A 21,073-nucleotide genomic window follows, 5' to 3' on the forward strand; every position below is an offset into this window, starting at 1 on the left:
TAGAATTTAATTATAATTCTGAGTACAGTACTATTTAGATGTTTACACACAGTTGGCTTCAAACCTTACTTATCACACTAGAACAGAGGCCCCTCGTTTCTGACAACCATGTGACTCATCCAAACAGAAACAACATTTCATAAATGTTGTCCGTATTCCCTAAATTAGCAGAGTCACTGTACAGTTCATAGGGACGAAATATTACAAGGTTAATTGCGGTTTCAGTTCAAATCTAAAATCATAACATCCCCCCACATGGATTAATGTACAACCTGTGTGAATTACTATTGTTTTTCAACAAGTCAATACCACTTAATTAAAGATGCACTGTGCAGAAATAGCCATTTTCTGGTCACTGAAATTCTAGTAGTTAGCTTAATTTCAGTTTGTAACCAAACAAGCAAGTATAGTGTAGAGAATCATTGTACCATCTAAACCACAAATATATTTTTCATAACCTAAAATATTGTATTTTCAGCTGTTTGAAGCTGGTGTACAAAACCAAAAGTAAAAGATGAAAGAACTAAATATAAAAATGGGATGCATAGAAATAGTGCACATAGAAGACGTACAACTTCTTAGACTTGCTTTCAATGAGAATGACAGATATAACACATTTCTATGTGAAAGGTATTCAGTGAACATTAACATTAACTATAAACGATGGTTTCAACCAACTTGTCTTGACCAAGTATGAGATCGTTTCATTAAAAAAATCGAATGAAGAATTGGGTGAATGAAGTGGAACACATGTAGAGTTGTTCTCCAGAACCCAAGGCATTAATAACAAAGCATTCTGCAATATTTAACTTTTTGGGTGAATGGAACACATTCACATAGAAGAGTGAGTTATATAATGTTTCATTCTAATTGAAAGCAAGTTAAAGAAGCTGTAGATATGTTCTATATTCGAATTTTATATGCTTCCCGTTCTTAAGTTTAGTTTTTTCGTCTTGTACTTTCGGTTTTGTACACCAGCTTCAAACAGCTGAAATTACAATATTTTTGCTATAAAAAATATATTTCACAGCGGTTTAGAGATGGTACAATAATTCTCTACACTACACTTGCATATTTTGTAAATCAGTTTGTGACAATTATAATTTTAGCAACCAGGATATTGTGGAGCGATTTTTGCATAGTGCATATTTAAGAGTTGTCAGTTATAAACACCGATTACCAGTGGGACCATGCTAACTACAATCCCGACGCTCTGTCTTAACGTTTAGAAACGTTAATAACAATCGCTTGTGATGTCACAAGAAATATTGCCGAGAAATAATAAGTAAAAAGGTACACTGTAACATGTTTCCACAGATCCATACACAAAGCTGACGAACTACACTTCCTCCCCAGTTACCCTTACACACGTGTTCGATCATGCTAGGTAATTAGCACAGGTGGGCTCTGTTTTCCGCCTGTTTTACGTAAACAAGCGCTGTAAACTGAGATATGACCGGGTGGAACAATAACCCTATAAAAAGGTGTGTAGTCATTTAACCGTATTTTTGTATTATTATTTCTCACTTATATGAAATATACATTCCATATGTTTCCAAAACCGTACCGCAAGCGATGCATGTTAACTTCCAGAACGAGTATCGGGGCTCTTAATAACAAAACTCCTCCGGCCAGAAAGATACCTTCGTGAAGACGCTAAAGGTAGTTAATAACGTCTATGGTCTAACATAACTAGAAATATTACGAGTTGCCAATCTTGATGTAGGCTACATACCTGGGTGCGACATTTGGATGACTCGATTGTCTGTACCAAGATCATTAAAAATTACAGCAGCAATAGCTCCTTTACTGGCCGCAACATTGATCTTCTCTGAAAAAGAACATAGTTGGCCGCGTTGAATTAAGGCGATCCAGCCCTTCGACCCACTGGGTACATCATAAAAAGTATTACTTTCGCAACTGTAAATCGGATCAGGTAAATACACGTCGCCCATCACTGTGACTTTGGGAGATTGTTGTCCATATAGTCCGCTTTCCTCTTGTCGCCATACGGTTTCGTTGTTTACAGAATCAATAAACGACACATTCAGGTAGGCTGTACATATGTAAGTCGCCTCCGCCAAATGCAAACTCGTCACCTGAAGACTTGAAGCCACAAACAGCCATGACAATAGATACCGTTTCGCTAAAGGTACCATAATCCTGTTTACGACGTGGGTTTATATAGTGCCTCTCCGCGTTCAACAATCGATAAAGGTTTGAGACTTTAAAAAACCAAAAAGTTGCAGTGTAACTAGAAATATTACGTCAGACGCCGCTGACAGGTGAACTAGTTTGAAGTCGAACAGTCCTCTTCGTCGAGGTCAAATTGAGTAGTATACGCCCACCTTCATGCATTAAAGGAGAAGTACACATTTAAACCAAATCTCGATGTTATTTACGGCGAAATAACACGGAGCCATAATAACAATGTTAACGATAAAATGCTTGCAAATTTGTTGATGTTAGGCTAGGCCGTAGCCTATGTTGCTGAAAGGACAGTAATTGATTGAACAGTGCAATAATAGGTAGGTTTCCATTGACCCACGTTTATTCGACAAAAGCAACAAAACAAAAAAAACATGGTGACATTTGAAATGAAATGACAGAAAGGAGATATGTTCTTAAGATCGACAACATTTTTATTCGTTCGACAGGAGTGCATATTTATTTTGTCGAACTTTATTAATTGCGACAAATTGATGGAAACTGTGTTTTCGAATAAATGATGATTGCCAAATAATTGATGTCATCACATAACTATAAAGCTTCACTCAACATTTAATTATAAATACCAACTGCTTGAAAAATACATTTTTGTTTGTAATGACTTTCAATAATGCCTGAATTGCTTCGTCTTGCTTTTCTGGTTGGCTGGCAAGTTTAACTATCCAATTCTTTCAGATCTACAGGAGTACAAGATTCAACATGGCACGGGCCGTTGGCACATGATAATTATTAGAATATGGCAAATATTAGTCCATTATTGTATTCTGTCCATGCTGACTTTGGCGGGCTAGGCCTACCCGAGACAGATAGGTGGGAGGGGCAAACAGGTAGGGATGTTATGTTTTATTTTTATTTTTTATTAACAAATATCAACAAACAAGAGGAATAGTCACATGCAAACAAGCATACATACAAAACAATTACATTGCCAGGAATCCTAAACAAACAAATCATATTCATTAATTATACAACAAGTTATATGCCTCGGAGCGCCTTTTTGTTTTTCATTTTAGTTAAAGTAGTGTCATATTAGGGATGTTATGTTTGACACCAAAGGCGCTCCGAGGCATGCGTCTAATGCTATAGTGCAGAGGGTGTCATATGCTGAGGCAGTGAAGAAAGTAGAAGATGGGTCAAGGGGGAGGGATCCTAAGAGGATTCGTGTGAGTAGTAGATCCAGTAGCAATTTTAGCATGTACATCTTGGTTGGGTAAACTCCCCCCCCAATTTTTTTTTATGCATACCAGCAAAGCCAGTACACAACACTAAACAATACATTAATTGCACTATAACGGGCACCACAAACTGTTAGGGCCTACATAAAGCTGTCCCAACAGCAGAGATTTATTTTCAGCACCATGGAGTGAATCCTTATCACTGACCTGGCTATCAGCAGAGCCTTGTTTGGCAGCGAAACAGTTAATTCAGACTCATTTACTGCCTTTTTTAAAAACATTGCTGATATGGATGACTTGCTTAAAAACTTATTGACGCACGGATCCCTTTAGCGGGATCATTTTCGGAAACAACCGCTGAATTACAGAGTGCCAAATAAAATAAAAATACTACAAATATTTATAATCATGAAATCACAAGTGAAATATACCAAAACACAGCTTAGCTTGTTGTTAATCCACCTATCGTGTCAGATTTTGAAAATATGCTTTACAGCGAAAGCAATCTAAGCGTTTGTGAGTTTATCAATCACTAGACAAAACAATAAGAACAGCTAGCCGCAAATTAGCTTGGTCACGAAAGTCAGAAAAGCAATAAAATGAATCGCTTACCTTTGATGATCTTCGGATGTTTGCACTCACGAGACTCCCAGTTACACAATAAATGTTATTTTTGTTCGATAAAGATTCTTTTTATACCCAAAAACCTCCATTTGGTTTGCGCGTTATGTTCAGAAAACCACAGGCTCGTGCCGGTCCTGAAGGGCAGACGAGGGCAGACGAAAATTCCAAAAAGTATCCGTAATGTTCGTAGGAACATGTCAAACGTTTTCTATAATCAAACCTCAGGTTGTTTTTAACATACATAATCGATAATATTTCAACCGGACGGTAAACTATTCAATACTACAGAGAAAGAAAATGTCGAGCTACAACTCTCGGGCGCATGAACTAATCAAAGGACACCTGACGCGTTTTGATAAATCTCGCTAATTAAAAAAAAGAAAAGCTTGAAACTATGTCTAAAGCCTGGTCACAGCCTGAGGAAGCAATTGGAAAATGAATCTGGTTTGATACCCCTTTAAATGGAGGATGGGCAAGCAATGGAACAGGGATTTTTCCAAATAAAAAACACTTCCGGGTTGGATTTCCTCAGGTTTTCGCCTGCAAAATCAGTTCTGTTATACTCACAGACAATATTTTGACAGTTTTGGAAACTTTAGAGTGTTTTCTATCCTAATCTGTCAATTATATGCATATTCTAGCATCTGGGCCTGAGAAATAGTCTGTTTACCTTGGGAACGTTATTTTTCCAAACATAAAAATAGTGACCCCTAGCTGAAAGAGGTTTTAAACAAATTTGGTTTCTACTGACAATTGAGATGTACAAACTATGGCATAAGGGGACGACGAGCGGATAAGAGGCAATCCATAATTTCGATTAAGATAGCGAGCTAGGACCGACGTAGTCGTAGTATTTGTTCTGCACTTTTGAAAATGTACAGAGACAGAATTCAGAACATGGGCCGTTCTTACAGTATTCTCCCTGTACACCAAGTCAGAACCGTAGGATAAATAAAGGGGGCATATAAGCAGACAATGAAAGCTCTTACAATATTCGATGATGACATTTCTCTAAAACAGGCTATAGGCTACATGTGCACCACCAAGTCAGAGCAGTAAGCAAAATTAAGATGGGAAAATAGACCAAATTATTAGGGTGGGCTACTAACAGCTTACTACACAACATACACTTAATATGACTTTCTTATCTACAGTATACATATCTCCCTGGCAAATTACTGTCACGCCCTGGCCATAGAGAGGCTTTTATTCTCTATTTTGGTTAGGCCAGGGTGTGACTAGGGTGGGCATTCTAGTTTCTTTACTTCTATGTTTTCTGTTTCTATGTTTTAGCCGGGTATGGTTCTCAATCAGGGACAGCTGTCTATCGTTGTCTCTGATTGGGAATCATACTTAGGCAGCCTGTTTTTCCACCTTAGTTGTGGGTAGTTGACTTTGTTAGTGGCCTGTATAGCCCTAGTAAGCTTCACGTTCGTTTTTGTTGTTGTTTGTTGGCGACATTCATAATAAAAGGAAATGTACGCTCACCACGCTGCACCTTGGTCCGGTCATTTCCCTGACGACGTTCGTGACAATTACATAATTTATGCAGCAGCATATAAGACATTTTTGGACTCACCTTGTTGTGCTGTGCTCACTTGAACAGGAAGGTGCTGCGGCGGTCTTTCTTGAGGGCAAATTTTGTCATCAAAGTCTGGCATTCTCTGGATTTATGGTGCTTTCAAGACAACCGGGAACTCGGAAAAAAACAAGGTTGAATCATAACATCAGTGATCTTCCGGTCGGAGCTCTAAAAAGAGGCCCGAGTTCCTGACTTGGAATTCCGAGTTGGATGACTGTTCAAAATTATTTTCCCAGTCAGCCTCGTTTTTTTTCAGAGTTTTTCCGAACTCACTGAATTCTGAGATGTTAGTTTCCAGTTGTTTTGAAAGCGGCAGAAGTCATGCTGGATTGGTCCGTGCGAATGTTTATCCTTTTAAGCTTGGAAAAAAGGCAATTTCTGACAAATGTTTTAAGTCCTTAAACCCAGACTTGGACCACACCCCCTATCCACTGAATAGCAGGCAGGGGAAGCAAAATAGTGATTGCTTTGCAACGTTTTCCATTAGCCACTGATTCCTACCAAACCACTCGTTGGGCTCCCGAGTGGCGCAGTGGTCTAACATACTACATCTCTGTACAAGAGGTGTCACTGCAGTACCTGGTTAGATCCAGGCTGCATCACATCCGGCCCGTGATTGGGAGTCCCATATGGCGGCGCACAATTGGCCCAGCGTCGTCTGGGTTTGGCCCGGGGTAGGCCGTCATCGTAAATAAGAATTTGTTATTAACTGACTTGCCTAGTTAATTAAGGTTAAATAAAAAAATATATAAATAAATGTAATAAAAAATAAATAATTTAATTTCCGACTTGTGAAATGTTTACGTCCAATGGCCGCTGAGCACCGATACGTTTTATCTATGATTTCTCTTCATATGACAAGGATTGAAAAGGATTTGCCAGCAGATTGTCAACGTGATTCATGATGATGACTGCTTGTCGAGCTAAGATTCTGAAAGTATGACTTTGACATGATCAGTCCAATCAAAGCTAAGGTAGATATAACAGGAGGTACCAGTGACTCGCTCAGTAAGGAAGTGGTCAGATGACGCAGATGCTAAACTGCAGGACTGTTTTGCTAGCACAGACTGGAATATCAGCTGTGCTAGCATTGTCTGTAACCAGTGCAAATACTCTATACCAGGCGGTGTCAGAGGAAGGCCCTAAAAATTGTCAAAGACTCCAGCCACCCTAGTCATAGACTGTTCTCTCTGTTACCGCACGGCAAGAGGTACCGGACCGCCAAGTCTAGGTCCAAAAGGCTTCTTAACAGCTTCAACCCCCAAGCCATAAGACTCCTGAACAGCTAATCAAATGGCTACCCGGACTATTTGCACCCCCCCCCACTCCCATTTTGTCACTGCTGCTACTCTGTTTATTATCCATGCATAGTCACTTTACCTCTACCTACATGTACATATTACGTCAATTCCCTCGACTAACCTGTGCCCCCGCTCATTGACTCTGTACCGGTACCCCCTGTATATAGCCTCGCCACTGTTATTTTATTGTTGCTCCTTAATGATGTTATTTTTCTTTATTTTAATTTAGTATTTAATTTAATAACTTTTAACTTATGTTAATTTGAGGAAATCCTTGAACACTTATTTTTATTAACTGCATTGTTGGTTAAGGGCTTGTAAGTAAGCATTTCACTGTAAGGTCTACACCTGTTGTATTCGGCGCATGTGACAAATAAAATATGATTTTATTGTTTTATTTTATTTGATCTCATTTTAGCTGTGGCCAATGACCTTGAGCCTTCTTGGATGGGCACTTCTCATGTAAATCTATGACAGCACCCAATGGGGCTTGGATTGCCTAGCTCTCCCTGTAGATTCTGCGGTGATGTAGTGTCCCCAATCAGTTACAGAACACCAGAGCCAATCACAGCACAACTAGAGAAGATTACCAACGCCTACACTCTGTATTTTCCGCTGGCTGCCCCTTCACCACAAAAAGCGCTGCGCTAGACTGAAACACCTGAATTTTGAAGCTGCCTTACTCAAGAAAGCAAGAAAGAGACCATGTTTGTATGTGTCTTTATTCATTCAATACATTTGTCTTTACATTGTTTGCAAACTGATATGTGACATGAATTAATGCCAAAATAACATGCAATAACATTTCTTTTTAGCTAAACAGGTGGGGCTCAAAACAGGTTGCCACTGGTCAGTAGTGGAAAGACATAGGAAGAAGACAGACCATGATAGAGAAAGCAGTGGACCGTCTAATAAAGTAAGCATAAAAAGGGCCAAGGTAGGAAGCAAGAGTAATGATGTGTCGGAGTGAAAAGTGGTGATAGTGTTTGATGAAACCACAGGGGCTCATTTACACCCTATCCGACTATCTAATGCCATAGCGTAGAGAAAGAGGTACCCCCCGGTCAACATTTTTAGAATACCTACTCATTCAAGCGTTTGTCTTTATTTTTACTATTACTATTTTACTATTTCAGTGCACTACTTTTGTTTTTTTTAAAGTATTTAAAAAACAAATATATATACACTGCTCAAAAAAATAAAGGGAACACTTAAACAACACAATGTAACTCCAAGTCAATCACACTTCTGTGAAAACAAACTGTCCACTTAGGAAGCAACACTGATTGACAATAAATTTCACATGCTTTTGTGCAAATGGAATAGACAAAAGGTGGAAATTATAGGCAATTAGCAAGACACCCCCAATAAAGGAGTGGTTCTGCAGGTGGTGACTACAGACCACTTCTCAGTTCCTATGCTTCCTGGCTGATGTTTTGGTCACTTTTGAATGCTGGCGGTGCTTTCACTCTAGTGGTAGCATGAGACGGAGTCTACAACCCACACAAGTGGCTCAGGTAGTGCAGCTCATCCAGGATGGCACATCAATGCGAGCTGTGGCAAGAAGGTTTGCTGTGTCTGTCAGCCTAGTGTCCAGAGCATGGAGGCGCTACCAGGAGACAGGCCAGTACATCAGGAGACGTGGAGGAGGCCGTAGGAGGGCAACAACCCAGCAGCAGGACCGCTACCTCCGCCTTTGTGCAAGGAGGAGCAGGTGGAGCACTGCCAGAGCCCTGCAAAATGACCTCCAGCAGGCCACAAATGTGCATGTGTCTGCTCAAATGGTCAGAAACAGACTCCATGAGTGTGGTATGAGGGCCCAACGTCCACAGGTGGGGGTTGTGCTTACAGCCCAACACCGTGCAGGACGTTTGGCATTTGCCAGAGAACACCAAGATTGGCAAATTCGCCACTGGCGCCCTGTGCTCTTCACAGATGAAAGCAGGTTCACACTGACAACATGAGCACATGTGACAGACGTGACAGAGTCTGGAGATGCCGTGGAGAACGTTCTGCTGCCTGCAACATCCTCCAGCATGACCGTTTTGGCGGTGGGTCAGTCATGGTGTGGGGTGGCAGTTCTTTGGGGGGCCGCACAGCCCTCCATGTGCTCGCCAGAGGTAGCCTGACTGCCATTAGGTACCGAGATGAGATCCTCAGACCCCTTGTGAGACCATATGCTGGTGCGGTTGGCCCTGGGTTCCTCCTAATGCAAGACAATGCTAGACCTCATGTGGCTGGAGTGTGTCAGCAGTTCCTGCAAGAGGAAGGCATTGATGCTATGGACTGGCTCGCCCCAGACCTGAATCCAATTGAGCACATCTGGGACATCATGTCTCGCTCCATCCACCAACGCCACGTTGCACCACAGACTGTCCAGGAGTTGGCGGATGCTTTAGTCCAGGTCTGTGAGGAGATCCCTCAGGAGACCATCCGCCACCTCAGCAGGAGCATGCCCAGGCGTTGTAGGGAGGTCATACAGGCACGTGGAGGCCACACACACTACTGAGCCTCATTTTGACTTGTTTTAAGGACATTACATCAAAGTTGGATCAGCCTGTAGTGTGGTTTTCCACTTTAATTTTGAGTGTGACTCCAAATCCAGACCTCCATGGGTTGATAAATTTGATTTACATTGATCATTTTTGTGTGATTTTGTTGTCAGCACATTCAACTATGTAAAGAAAAAAGTATTTAATAAGAATATTTCATTCATTCAGATCTAGGATGTGTTATTTTAGTGTTCCCTTTATTTTTTTGAGCAGTGTATATACAGTACCAGTCAAAAGTTTGGACACATCTACTCATTCAAGGGTTTTTCTTTATTTTTAATATTTTCTCCATTGTAGAATAATAGTGAAGACATCAAAACTATGAAATAACACATTTGGAATCATGTAGTTACCAAAAGTGTTTAAAAAAATCTAAATACATTTTATATTTGAGATTCTTCTATTAGCCACCCTTTGCCTTGATAACACCTTTGCACACTCTTGGCATTCTCTCAACCAGCTTCACCTGGAATGCTTTTCCAACAGTTTTGACGGAGTTCCCACATACAGTGGGGAGAACAAGTATTTGATACACTGCCGATTTTGAAGGTTTTCCTACTTACAAAGCATGTAGAGGTCTGTAATTTTTATCATAGGTACACTTCAACTGTGAGAGACGGAATCTAAAACAAAAATCCAGAAAATCACATTGTATGATTTTTAAGTAATTAATTTGCATTTTATTGAATGACATAAGTATTTGATACATCAGAAAAGCAGAACTTAATATTTGGTACAGAAACCTTTGTTTGCAATTACAAAGATCATACGTTTCCTGTAGTTATTGACCAGGTTTGCACACACTGCAGCAGGGATTTTGGCCCACTCCTCCATACATACCTTCTCCAGATCCTTCAGGTTTCGGGGCTGTCGCTGGGCAATACGGACGTTCAGCTCCCTCCAAAGATTTTCTATTGGGTTCAGGTCTGGAGACTGGCTAGGCCACTCCAGGACCTTGAGATGCTTCTTACGGAGCCACTCCTTAGTTGCCCTGGCTGTGTGTTTCAGGTCGTTGTCATGCTGGAAGATCCAGCCACGACCCATCTTCAATGCTCTTACTGAGGGAAGGAGGTTTTTGGCCAAGATCTCGCGATACATGGCCCCATCCATCCTCCCCTCAATACGGTGCAGTCGTCCTGTCCCCTTTGCAGAAAAGCATCCCCAAAGAATTATGTTTCCACCTCCATGCTTCACGGTTGGGAGGGTGTTCTTGGGGTTGTACTCAACCTTCTTCTTCCTCCAAACACGGCGAGTGGAGTTTAGACCAAAAAGCTCTATTTTTGTCTCATCAGACCACATGACCTTCTCCCATTCCTCCTCTGGATCATCCAGATGGTCATTGGCAAACTTCAGACGGGCCTGGACATGCGCTGGCTTGAGCAGGGGGACCTTGCGTGCGCTGCAGGATTTCAATCCATGACGGCGTAGTGTGTTACTAATGGTTTTCTTTGAGACTGTGGTCCCAGCTCTCTTCAGGTCATTGACCAGGTCCTGCCGTGTAGTTCTGGGCTGATCCCTCACCTTCCTTATGATCATTGATGCCCCACGAGGTGAGATCTTGCATGGAGCCCCAGACCGAGGGTGGTTGACCGTCATCTTCAACTTCTTCCATTTTCTAATAATTGCGCCAACAGTTGTTGCCTTCTCACCAAGCTGCTTGCCTATTGTCCTGTAGCCCATCCCAGCCTTGTGCAGGTCTACAATTTTATCCCTGATGTCCTTACACAGCTCTCTGGTCTTGGCCATTGTGGAGAGATTGGAGTCTGTTTGATTGAGTGTGTGTACAGGTGTCTTTTATACAGGTAACAAGTTCAAACAGGTGCAGTTAATACAGGTAATGAGTGGAGAACAGGAGGGCTTCTAAAAGAAAAACGAACAGGTCTGTGAGAGCCGGAATTCTTACTGGTTGGTAGGTGATCAAATACTTATGTCACGCAATAAAATGCAAAGTAATTACTTAAAAATCATACAATGTGATTTTCTGGATTTTTGTTTTAGATTCCGTCTCTCACAGTTGATGTGTACCTATGATAAAAATGACAGACCTCTACATGCTTTGTAAGTAGGAAAACCTGCAAAATCGGCAGTGTATCAAATACTTGTTCTCCCCACTGTATGTTGAGCACTTGTTGGCTGCTTTTCCTTCCCTCTGCGGTCCGACTCATCCCAAACCATCTCGATTTGGTTGAGGTCGGGGGATTGTGAAGGCCAGGTCAACTGATGCAGCACTCCATCACTCTCCTTCTTGGTAAAATAGCCCTTACACAGCCTGGAGGTGTGTTGGGTCATTGTCCTGTTGAAAAACAAACGATAGTCCCACTAAGCCCAAACCTGATGGGATGGAGTATCGCTGCAGAATGCTGTGGTAGCCATGCTGGTTAAGTGTGCATTGAATTCTAAATAAATCACAGACCGTATCACCAGCAAAGCACCTCCACACCATAACACCTTCTCCATGCTTTACGGTGGGAAATACACATGCTGAGATCATCCGTTCAACCACACCACGTCTCACAAAGACACGGCGGTTGGAACCAAAAATCTCAAATTTGGACTCCAGACCAAAGGACAAATTTTCACTGATCTAATGTCCATTGCTCGTGTATCTTGGCTTAAGCAAGTCTCTTCTTATTATTGGTGTCCTTTAGTAGTGGTTTCTTTGCAGAAATTTGATTAGACTATTTGGCCTGATTCACAATGTCTCCTCTGAACAGTTGATGTTGAGATGGGTCTGTTACTTAAACTCTGAAGCATTTATTTGGGCTGCAATTTCTGAGGCTGGTAACTCTAATGAACTTATCCTCTGCAGCAGAGGTAACTCTGGGTCTTCTTTTCCTGTGGCGGTCCTCATGAGAGCCAGTTTCATCATAGAGCTTGATGGTTTTTGCGACTGCACTTGAAGAAACTTTAGTTTATTGAAAAAGTTCTTGAAATTTCCCGTATTGACTGACCTTCGTGTCTTAAAGTAATGATGGACTGTCGTTTTCTCTTTGCTTATTTGAGCTGTTCTTGCCATAATATGGACTTGGTCTTTTACCAAATAGGGCTATCTTCTGTATACCACCCCTACCTTGTCACAACACAACTGATTAACTCAAACGCTTTAAGAAGGAAAGAAATTCCACAAATTAACTTTTAACAAGGCACACCTGTTAATTGAAATGCATTCATGGTGGCTATTTGAAGAAGCTCAAATATAAAATATAATTTGATATGTTTAACACTTTTTTGGGGGTTACTATATGATTCCATATGTGTTATTTCATAGTTATGTCTTCACTATTATTCTACAATGTAGAAAATAGCAAAAATAAAGAAAAACCCTTGAATAGGTGTGTCTGTCACGTTCTGACCATAGTTCTTGTGTGTTTTGCTTGTTTTAGTGTTGGTCAGGACGTGAGCTGGGTGGGCATTCTATGTTGTGTGTCTAGTTTGTCTGTTTCTATGTTTGGCCTAATATGGTTCTCAATCAGAGGCAGATGTTTTGTGTTGTCTCTGATTGGGAATCATATATAGGTGGCTTGTTTTGTGTTGGGGTTTGTGGGTGGTTGTTTCCTGTCTCTGTGTTTTCTCTGCACCAGCTAGGACTGTATCGGTTTGCCACACGTTTGTTATTTTGTTATTTGTAAGTGTTCACAGTTTCGTCTTGTTTATTAAAAACATGTTGAACACGAGCTACGCTGCGTCTTGGTCCGATCCCTGCTACACCTCCTCTTCAGACGAAGAGGAGGAAGACTGGCGTTACAGAACCACCCACCAATCACGGACCAAACAGCGTAGCAACGGGCAGCAGTGGCAGCAGCAGCGGCCCATTACACAGGACTCCTGGACATGGGAGGAAATTCTGGAGGGTAAGGGACCCTGGGCTAAGGTTGGAGAATATCGCCGCTCTCGTGAAGAGCTGGAGGCAGCTAAAGCCGAGGAGCGGTGGTATGAGGAGGCAGCACGGAAGCGTGGCTGGAAGCCCGAGAAGAAACCCCAAAAATGTCTAAGGGGGGGGAGGCTAAAGGGGAGTGTGGCGAAGTCAGGTAGGAGACCTGCGCCAACTTCCCGGGCTTACCGTGGAAAGCGAGAGTACGGGCAGACACCGTGTTGTGCGGAAGAGCGCACGGTATCTCCTGTACGTATGCATAGCCCGGTGCGGTACATCCCAGCTCCACGTATCGGCCGGGCTAGATTGAGCATTGAGCCAGGTGTCATGAAGCCGGCTCAACACATCTGGTCTCCAGTGTGTCTCCTCGGGCCGGTGTACATGGCACCAGCCTTACGCATGGTGCCTGCACAGCCCAGTGCGGGTTATTCCACCTCCCCGCACTGGTTGGGCTACGGGGATCCGTAGCCCAACCGGTATATCGAACCGGTATATCGGTCCGGTATATCTGGCGCCACCTCCTCGCCCCAGCTCAGTAACACCAGTGCCTACACCACGCACCAGGCCTACTGTGCGCCTCAGCCGGCCAGAGTCTGCCGTCTGCCCAGCGCCGTCTGCGCTGTCCGTCTGCCCAGCGCCGTTTGAGCCAACCGCCTGCCCAGCGCCGTCTGCGCTGTCCGTCTGCCCAGCGCCGTTTGAGCCAACCGCCTGCCCAGCGCCATCTGAGCCGCCCGTCTGCCCAGCGCCATCTGAGCCGCCCGCCTGCCCAGCGCCATCTGAGCCGCCCGCCTGTCCCAGCGCCGTCTGAGCCGTCCGTCTGTCCCGAGCCGTCAGAGCCGTCCGTCTGTCCCGAGCCGTCAGAGCCGTCCGTCTGTCCCGAGCCGTCAGAGCCGTCCGTCTGTCCCGAGCCGTCAGAGCCGTCCGTCTGTCCCGAGCCGTCAGAGCCGTCCGTCTGTCCCGAGCCGTCAGAGCCGTCCGTCAGTCAGGAGCCGCCAGAGCCGTCCGTCAGTCAGGAGCCGCCAGAGCCGCCCGCCAGACAGGAGCCGCCAGAGCCGCCCGCCAGACAGGAGCCGCCAGAGCCGCCCGCCAGTCAGGGGCTGCCAGAGCCGCCCGCCAGTCAGGAGCTGCCAGAGCCGCCCGCCAGTCAGAAGCTGCCAGAGCCGCCCGCCAGTCAGGAGCTGCCAGAGCCGCCCGCCAGTCAGGAGCTGCCAGAGCCGCCCGCCAGTCATGAGCCGCCCTCCAGTCATGAGCCGCCCTCCAGTCATGAGCCGCCCTCCAGTCATGAGCCGCCCTCCAGTCCGGAGCTGCCATTCGTCCGGAGCTATCTCTCTGTCATGAGCTACCTCTCTGTCCTGAGCTACCTCTCTGTCCTGAGCTACCTCTCTGTCCTGAGCTACCTCTCTGTCCTAAGCTGTCTCCTCAGTCTGATGGGGCCCTTTGTGAGGGTTCCTAGGCCAAGGTGGGCGGCGAGGGTCGCCAGTCAAAGGACGCTAAGGAGGGGGACAAAGACAATGGTGGAGTGGTGTCCTCGTCCAGCGCCGGAACCACCGCGGACAGATGCCCACCCAGACCCTCCCCTAGAGTTTTAGGGGGTGCGTTCGGAGTCCGCACCTCAGGAGGGGGGTACTGTCACGTTCTGACCAGTTATTGTGTGTTTTGCTTGTTTTAGTGTTGGTCAGGACGTGAGCTTGGTGGGCATTCTATGTTGTGTGTCTAGTTTGTCTGTTTCTATGTTTGGCCTAATATGGTTCTCAATCAGAGGCAGATGTTTTGTGTTGTCTCTGATTGGGAATCATATATAGGTGGCTTGTTTTGTGTTGGGGTTTGTGGGTGGTTGTTTCCTGTCTCTGTGTTTTCTCTGCACCTGTTTAGCACATGGCTTCACATATGAATCCTTAAAGAGATTGGTGGGGTTTAGGCTTAAGAGGGTGTGAACGATGCTGAATGGGCGTAGACCAGTGGTTCCTAAACTTTTATAGTCCCGTACCCATTCAAACGTTCAACCTCCAGCTGCATACCCCCTCCAGCACCAGGGTCAGCGCACTCTCAAATGTTGTTTTTTGCCATCCTTGTAAGCCTGCCATACACAAACTGTACGATACATTTATTAAACATAAGAATGAGTGTGAGTTTTTGTCACAACCTGGCTTGTGGGACGTAACAGCTCTTATAGGACCAGGGCACAAATAATAATATTATAATAATCAATCATTTTGCTCTTTATTTAGCAATTTAGCAATCGTACATATAAAACATATATTTGTTCATCAAAAATTGTGAATAACTCACCACAGCTAAATGAGAAGGGTGTGCTTGAAAGGATGCACATAACTCTGCAATGTTGTGTTGTATTGGAGAGAGTCTCAGTCTTAAATCATTTTCCACACACAGTCTGTGCCTGTATTTAGTTTTCATGCTAATGAGGGCCGAGAATCCACTCTCACATAGGTACGTGGTTGCAAAGGGCATCAGTGTCTTAACAGCGAGATTTGCCAAGGCAACAAACTCTGAGCACAGCCCTATCCAGAAATATGGCAGTGGCTTCTAATTCAATTCCATTTTCACAGAACTGTTTGTTGCAATTTCGATTAGGCTCTCTTGTTCAGATATCCGTAAGTGGACTGGAGGCAGGGCATGAAAGGGATAACGAATCCAGTTGTTTGTGTCGTCCGTTTCGGAAAAGTACCTGCGTAATTGCGCACCCAGCTCACTTAGGTGATTTATTATATCACATTTGACATTGTCCGTAAGCTTGTTCATTTGCACACAAAAAATCATACAATGATGGAAAGACGTGTGTGTTGTCCTTGTTAATGCAAACAGAAAAGAGCTGCAACTTCTTAATCATAGCCTCAATTTTGTCCCGCACATTAAATATAGTTGCGGAGAGTCCCTGTAATCCTAGATTCAGATCATTCAGGAGAGAAAAAACATCACCCAGATAGGCCAGTCGTGTGAGAAACTCGTTGTCATGCAAGTGGCCAGACAAGTGAAAAAAAACTTTAAGCTCATCTCTCAATTTAAAAAAAAATGTGTCAATACTTTGCCACTTGATAACCAGCGCACTTCTGTATGTTGTAAAAGCGTTACATGGTCGCTGCCCATATCATTGCATAATGCAGAAAATACACGAGAGTTCAGGGGCCTTGCTTTAACAAAATTAACCATTTTCACTGTCGTGTCCAAAACGTCTTTCAAGCTGTCAGGCATTCCCTTGGCAGCAAGAGCCTCTTGTGGATGCTGCAGTGTACCCAAGTGGCGTCGGGAGCAACTGCTTGCACGCGCGTTACCACTCCACTATGTCTCCCTGTCATGGCTTTCGCGCCATCAGTACAGATACCAACACATGTTGACCCCCAAAGTCAATTTGATGTCACAAAGCTGTCCAGTACTTTAAAATATCCTCTCATGTTGTCCTTGTTTCCAGTGGTTTGCAGAAGAGGATGTCTTCCTTAATTGACCCCCCATAAACGTAACGGACATATACCAGGAGCTGTGCCAGGCCCACCACGTCTGTTGACTCATTCTGCTGTAACGCATATAATTAATTGGCTTGTATGCGAAGAAGTAATTGTTTCAAAACATCTCCTGCCATGTCACTGATGCGTCATGAAACAGTGTTGTTTGATGAAGGCATTGTCTGTATAGTTTTTTGGGCTTTTTCCCCAATCATTGTCCCAGCCATATCCGCGGCAGCAGGAATAATTAAGTCCTCCACAATAGTTTGGGGCTTGCCTGTCCTAGCCACTCGGTAGCTTACCATATAAGACGCTTCTAGACCCTTCTTATTAATGGTATCTGTTGCTTTTATACATGTTTAACTACTCAAAAGTCGTCTTTATTCTAGCTAAAAAAACTCCTGTGGCTTATTTTTCAAATTGTCATGTGTTGTTTCTAAATGTCTCCGCAAGAGTGAAGGTTTCCCGCGAAAGAGTAACGGTTAATGTGATTGGATGTTCATTATTTGACTAGACTACCTGTATTTGACATTGTGTTGTTATTTCGCTGAACACTAGATGGTTTAAATTTATTTTTGGCAGTGAACGAGGCTACTCAGGCGAGAAAAAAACCTCATCCAAATTTATACCCCCGTTGGAAAATATAAATGTACCGTTTGAAAATGTGAATCACATTTTTATCTGACGTATCCCCGACAGCATTGCGCATACCCCTGGGGGTACACTTACCCCAGTTTTGGAATACCTGGTGTTGACAAAAAAGAGCTCTCCAGTAGGTGTGCTGTACCAAAATATTCAAGGGACATTTTCTCAAAAGTGGGGTAACAAGTTTATCAACTATCAAAGCAGAATTACTTTACCATTGTTCCTCAACTGTAGTGTATTATATACCATTTTCTATCTGAGTCTCTACTTTTATCCAATGTAAAAAACACAATTCCAAATTTTGCTACATACGACCGAATCGAGCCGGTCGGTAACATTTGCATAAATCCCAATCCCAATGTGTTTACGGACATATTCAATCTCTCCCTATCCCAGTCTGCTCTCCCCACATACTTCAAGATGGCCACCATTGTTCCTGTACCCAAGAAGGCAAAGATAACTGAACTAAATGATCATCACCCTGTAGCACTCTCTTCTGTCATTATGAAGTGCTTTGAGAGACTAGTCAAGGATCATATCACCTCCACCTTACCTGTCACTCTAGACCCACTTAAATTTGCTTACCGCCCCAATAGGTGCAATCGCCATCACACTGCACACTGCCCTATACCATCTGGACAAGAGGAATACCTATGTAAGTTCATTGACTATAGCTCAGCATTCAACACCATAGTACCCTCCGAGCTCATCATTAAGCTTGAGGCCCTGGGTCTCAACCCCGCCCTGTGCAATTGGGTTCTGGACTTCCTGACAGGCCGCCCCCAGGTGGTGAAGGTAGGAAACAACACCTCCACTTCGCTGATCCTCAACATAGGGGCCCCACAAGGTTGCGTGCTCAGCTCCCTCCTGTATTCCTTGTTCACCCATGACTGCGTGGCCATGCACGCCTCCAACTCAATCATCAAGTTTGCAGACGACACAACAATAGTGCGCTTGATTACCAACAACGACGAGACGGCCTACAGGGAGGAGGTGAGGGCACTCGGAGTGTGGTGTCAGGAAAACAACCTCTCACTCAACGTCAAAAAAACAAAGGAGATGATCGTGGACTTCAGGAAACAGCAGAGGGAGCACCCCCCTATCCATATCGACGGGACAGCAGTGGAGAAGGTGGAAAGTTTTAAGTTCCTCAGCATACACATCACGTACAAACTGAAATGGTAAGAAGGCCAAACAGCGCCTCTTCAACCTCAGGAAGCTGAAGAAATTTGGCTTGTCACCCAAAACCCTGACAAACTTTTACAGATGCACAATCGAGAGCATCCTGTCGGGCCATATCACCACCTGGTACGGCAACTGCACCGCCTACAACCGCAAGGCTCTCCAGAGGGTGGTGCGGTCTGCACAATGCATTACCGGGGCCAAACTACCTGCCCTCCAGGACACCTGCAGCACCCAATGTCACAGGAAGGCCAAAAAGATCATCAAGGACAACAACCACCCAAGCCACTGCCTGTTCACCCCGCTACCATCCAGAAGGCGAGGTCAGTACAGGTGCATCAAAGCTGGGACCAAGAGACTGAAAAACAGCTTCTATCACAAGGCCATCAGAGTGTTAAACAGCCATCACTAACACAGAGAGGCTGCTGCCTACATACAGACTTGAAATCATTGGCCACTTTAATAAATGGATCACTAGTCACTTTAATAAATCTAACTTTATTTGTCACTTGCGCCGAATACAACAGGTGTAGACCTTACAGTGAAATGCTTACACACAAGCCCTTAACCAACAATGCAGTTAAGAAAAATACCAAAAAAATAAAAATAAAGTAACAAATAATGAAAGAGCAGCAGTAAAATAACAATTGCGAGGCTTTATACATGCCACTTTAATGTTTACATATCTTGCATCACTCACATATGTATATACTGTATTTTATACCATGAATTGCATCTTGCCTATGCCGCTCTTTCATTGCTCATCCATATATTTATATATATTCTTATTCCATTCCTTTACTTTACTTAGATTTGTGTTTATTAGGTAGTAGTTGTGGAATTGTTAGATTACATGTTGATATTGCTGCACTGTCGGAACTAGAGGCACAAGCATTTCGCTACACTCGCAATAACATCTGCTAGCCATGTGTATGTGACCAATAAAATTGGATTTGATTTCAATGGCCATAGACTTGAATGGGAAAAAGTATGGGTAAAACTAGTCAGTTTAAGCTAGAAACACCATTTGAACTTTAAAAGGTGCAGACTGGTCTCAAAAAGGTTACTTGTATACAGCTTTTTGATACTATTTATACTTGAACTATAACTGTTTAAATATGCATAAAATAGCTCTTGGCTTGAATGGGAAGTATTTGGATACGCCACTGGTCTTTAACTGTTCAAGCTACCAAAACAACTTTAAAATGTGCAGACTGGCACTGTTGCTTGACAAACTTTTTGATACTACTTATATTTTTCACACTACCGCGGTATTTGCATAAATCCCAATGCATTTCAGGGACTTAAATGGTAAAAATTCTGGTCACTACTAGTCTTCCACCGTTTAACCTGAAAGTCTAAGCCTTTGTGAATTATTTTAAGATGGTCATACCATGGATCATTTAGCTCTTTGATTTAGAATTTTAGGACCCCTGTAGGTATCCCCGAAAAAATTGTACCTTTACTACTATTGCCCATAGAAACACATTAAATAACACATTCATAAATGGCAAAAAGACAGTCAAATTGTCTGTCCTATATCTAGGATAAGAAAGCTCAGGAAATATTTCAGTTTCTTTGGACACATATTTAACCAATTTTTTTGTTGATAACAAAACTACCTCCATTTTTTTTTTAACTCACCACAGGTTAATGAGAAGGGTGTGCTTGAAAGGATGCACATAACTCTGCAATGTTGGGTTGTATTGGAGAGTCTCAGTCTTAAATAATTTTCCACACACAGTCTGTCCCTGCATTTAGTTTTCATGCTAGTGAGGACCGAGAATCCACTCTCACATAGGTACGTGGTTGCAAATGTGCATCATTCTCACCACATTTAATTCAGTTTACTTAAGTAAATGGCCTTTTCTAGTTAGTTATTAAGCTTGCAATTCTGTAAGGAATAGAAAAACAAAAAGGCTGAAGCACTACCAATTGGAAGGTAACCGAATCACTCACCATGGTGCACCATGGGGGTTACCTCGTCGCCTGAACCAGGAAGGTTGTAAATAACCACACCAGTGGCTCCACTTTCAGCAGCAGTCTTGATCTTCTCAGCGAAGGTGCAGTTCCCCCTCTGAATAAGGGCGATCCACAGCTCTGAGCTGTTAAAGCCTATCTGGAGACCACAGGCTAAGGGATCTGAATTAGGAAGAATCACCTCTCCGGAAACCGAGGTGACAGAAGAGTGGAGCCCATATAATCCACACTCACAGCTCTGTAACACCGTTTGGTTGTCACTTGTGTTAAAGTAACGCGTTTGAACGATAGCTTTCGTAAATACCATGTCCGCCCCAGCATGTTGAGCAGTTATCAGGCAGAGCAATGTGAAAAATCCCAAGCCGAATCCATGTGTGCCTTTCTTCTCCATTTTCCTCTCAAACATACTCGCAACTCCTGTAGTTCAGTCGAGCCCCGTCTTCCTGATCAACGGCTGCCCGGAGCGCTGTACTG

General features: G+C 43.5%; 1 protein-coding gene across 2 annotated transcripts in view; it reads right to left on the reverse strand.

The window, feature by feature from the left end:
* The window catches only part of rnf128a (ring finger protein 128a), a 34,849-nt gene extending 13,776 nt beyond the window's left edge, over nucleotides 1–21,073 (reverse strand). The window contains exon 1 of one of the 2 annotated variants that reach the window (XM_071334495.1): nucleotides 20,579–21,073. In XM_071334495.1, coding sequence (XP_071190596.1) covers nucleotides 20,579–21,005 — 427 coding nt within the window. In that variant the 5' untranslated portion in view covers nucleotides 21,006–21,073. Of the gene's footprint in view, nucleotides 1–1,735; nucleotides 2,353–20,578 lie in introns of those variants that run through there. The other variant, XM_071334504.1, reaches the window with a different exon arrangement.

This window comes from Salvelinus alpinus, chromosome 1 (assembly GCF_045679555.1).
Source record: "Salvelinus alpinus chromosome 1, SLU_Salpinus.1, whole genome shotgun sequence".
Taxonomy (NCBI): domain Eukaryota; kingdom Metazoa; phylum Chordata; class Actinopteri; order Salmoniformes; family Salmonidae; genus Salvelinus; species Salvelinus alpinus.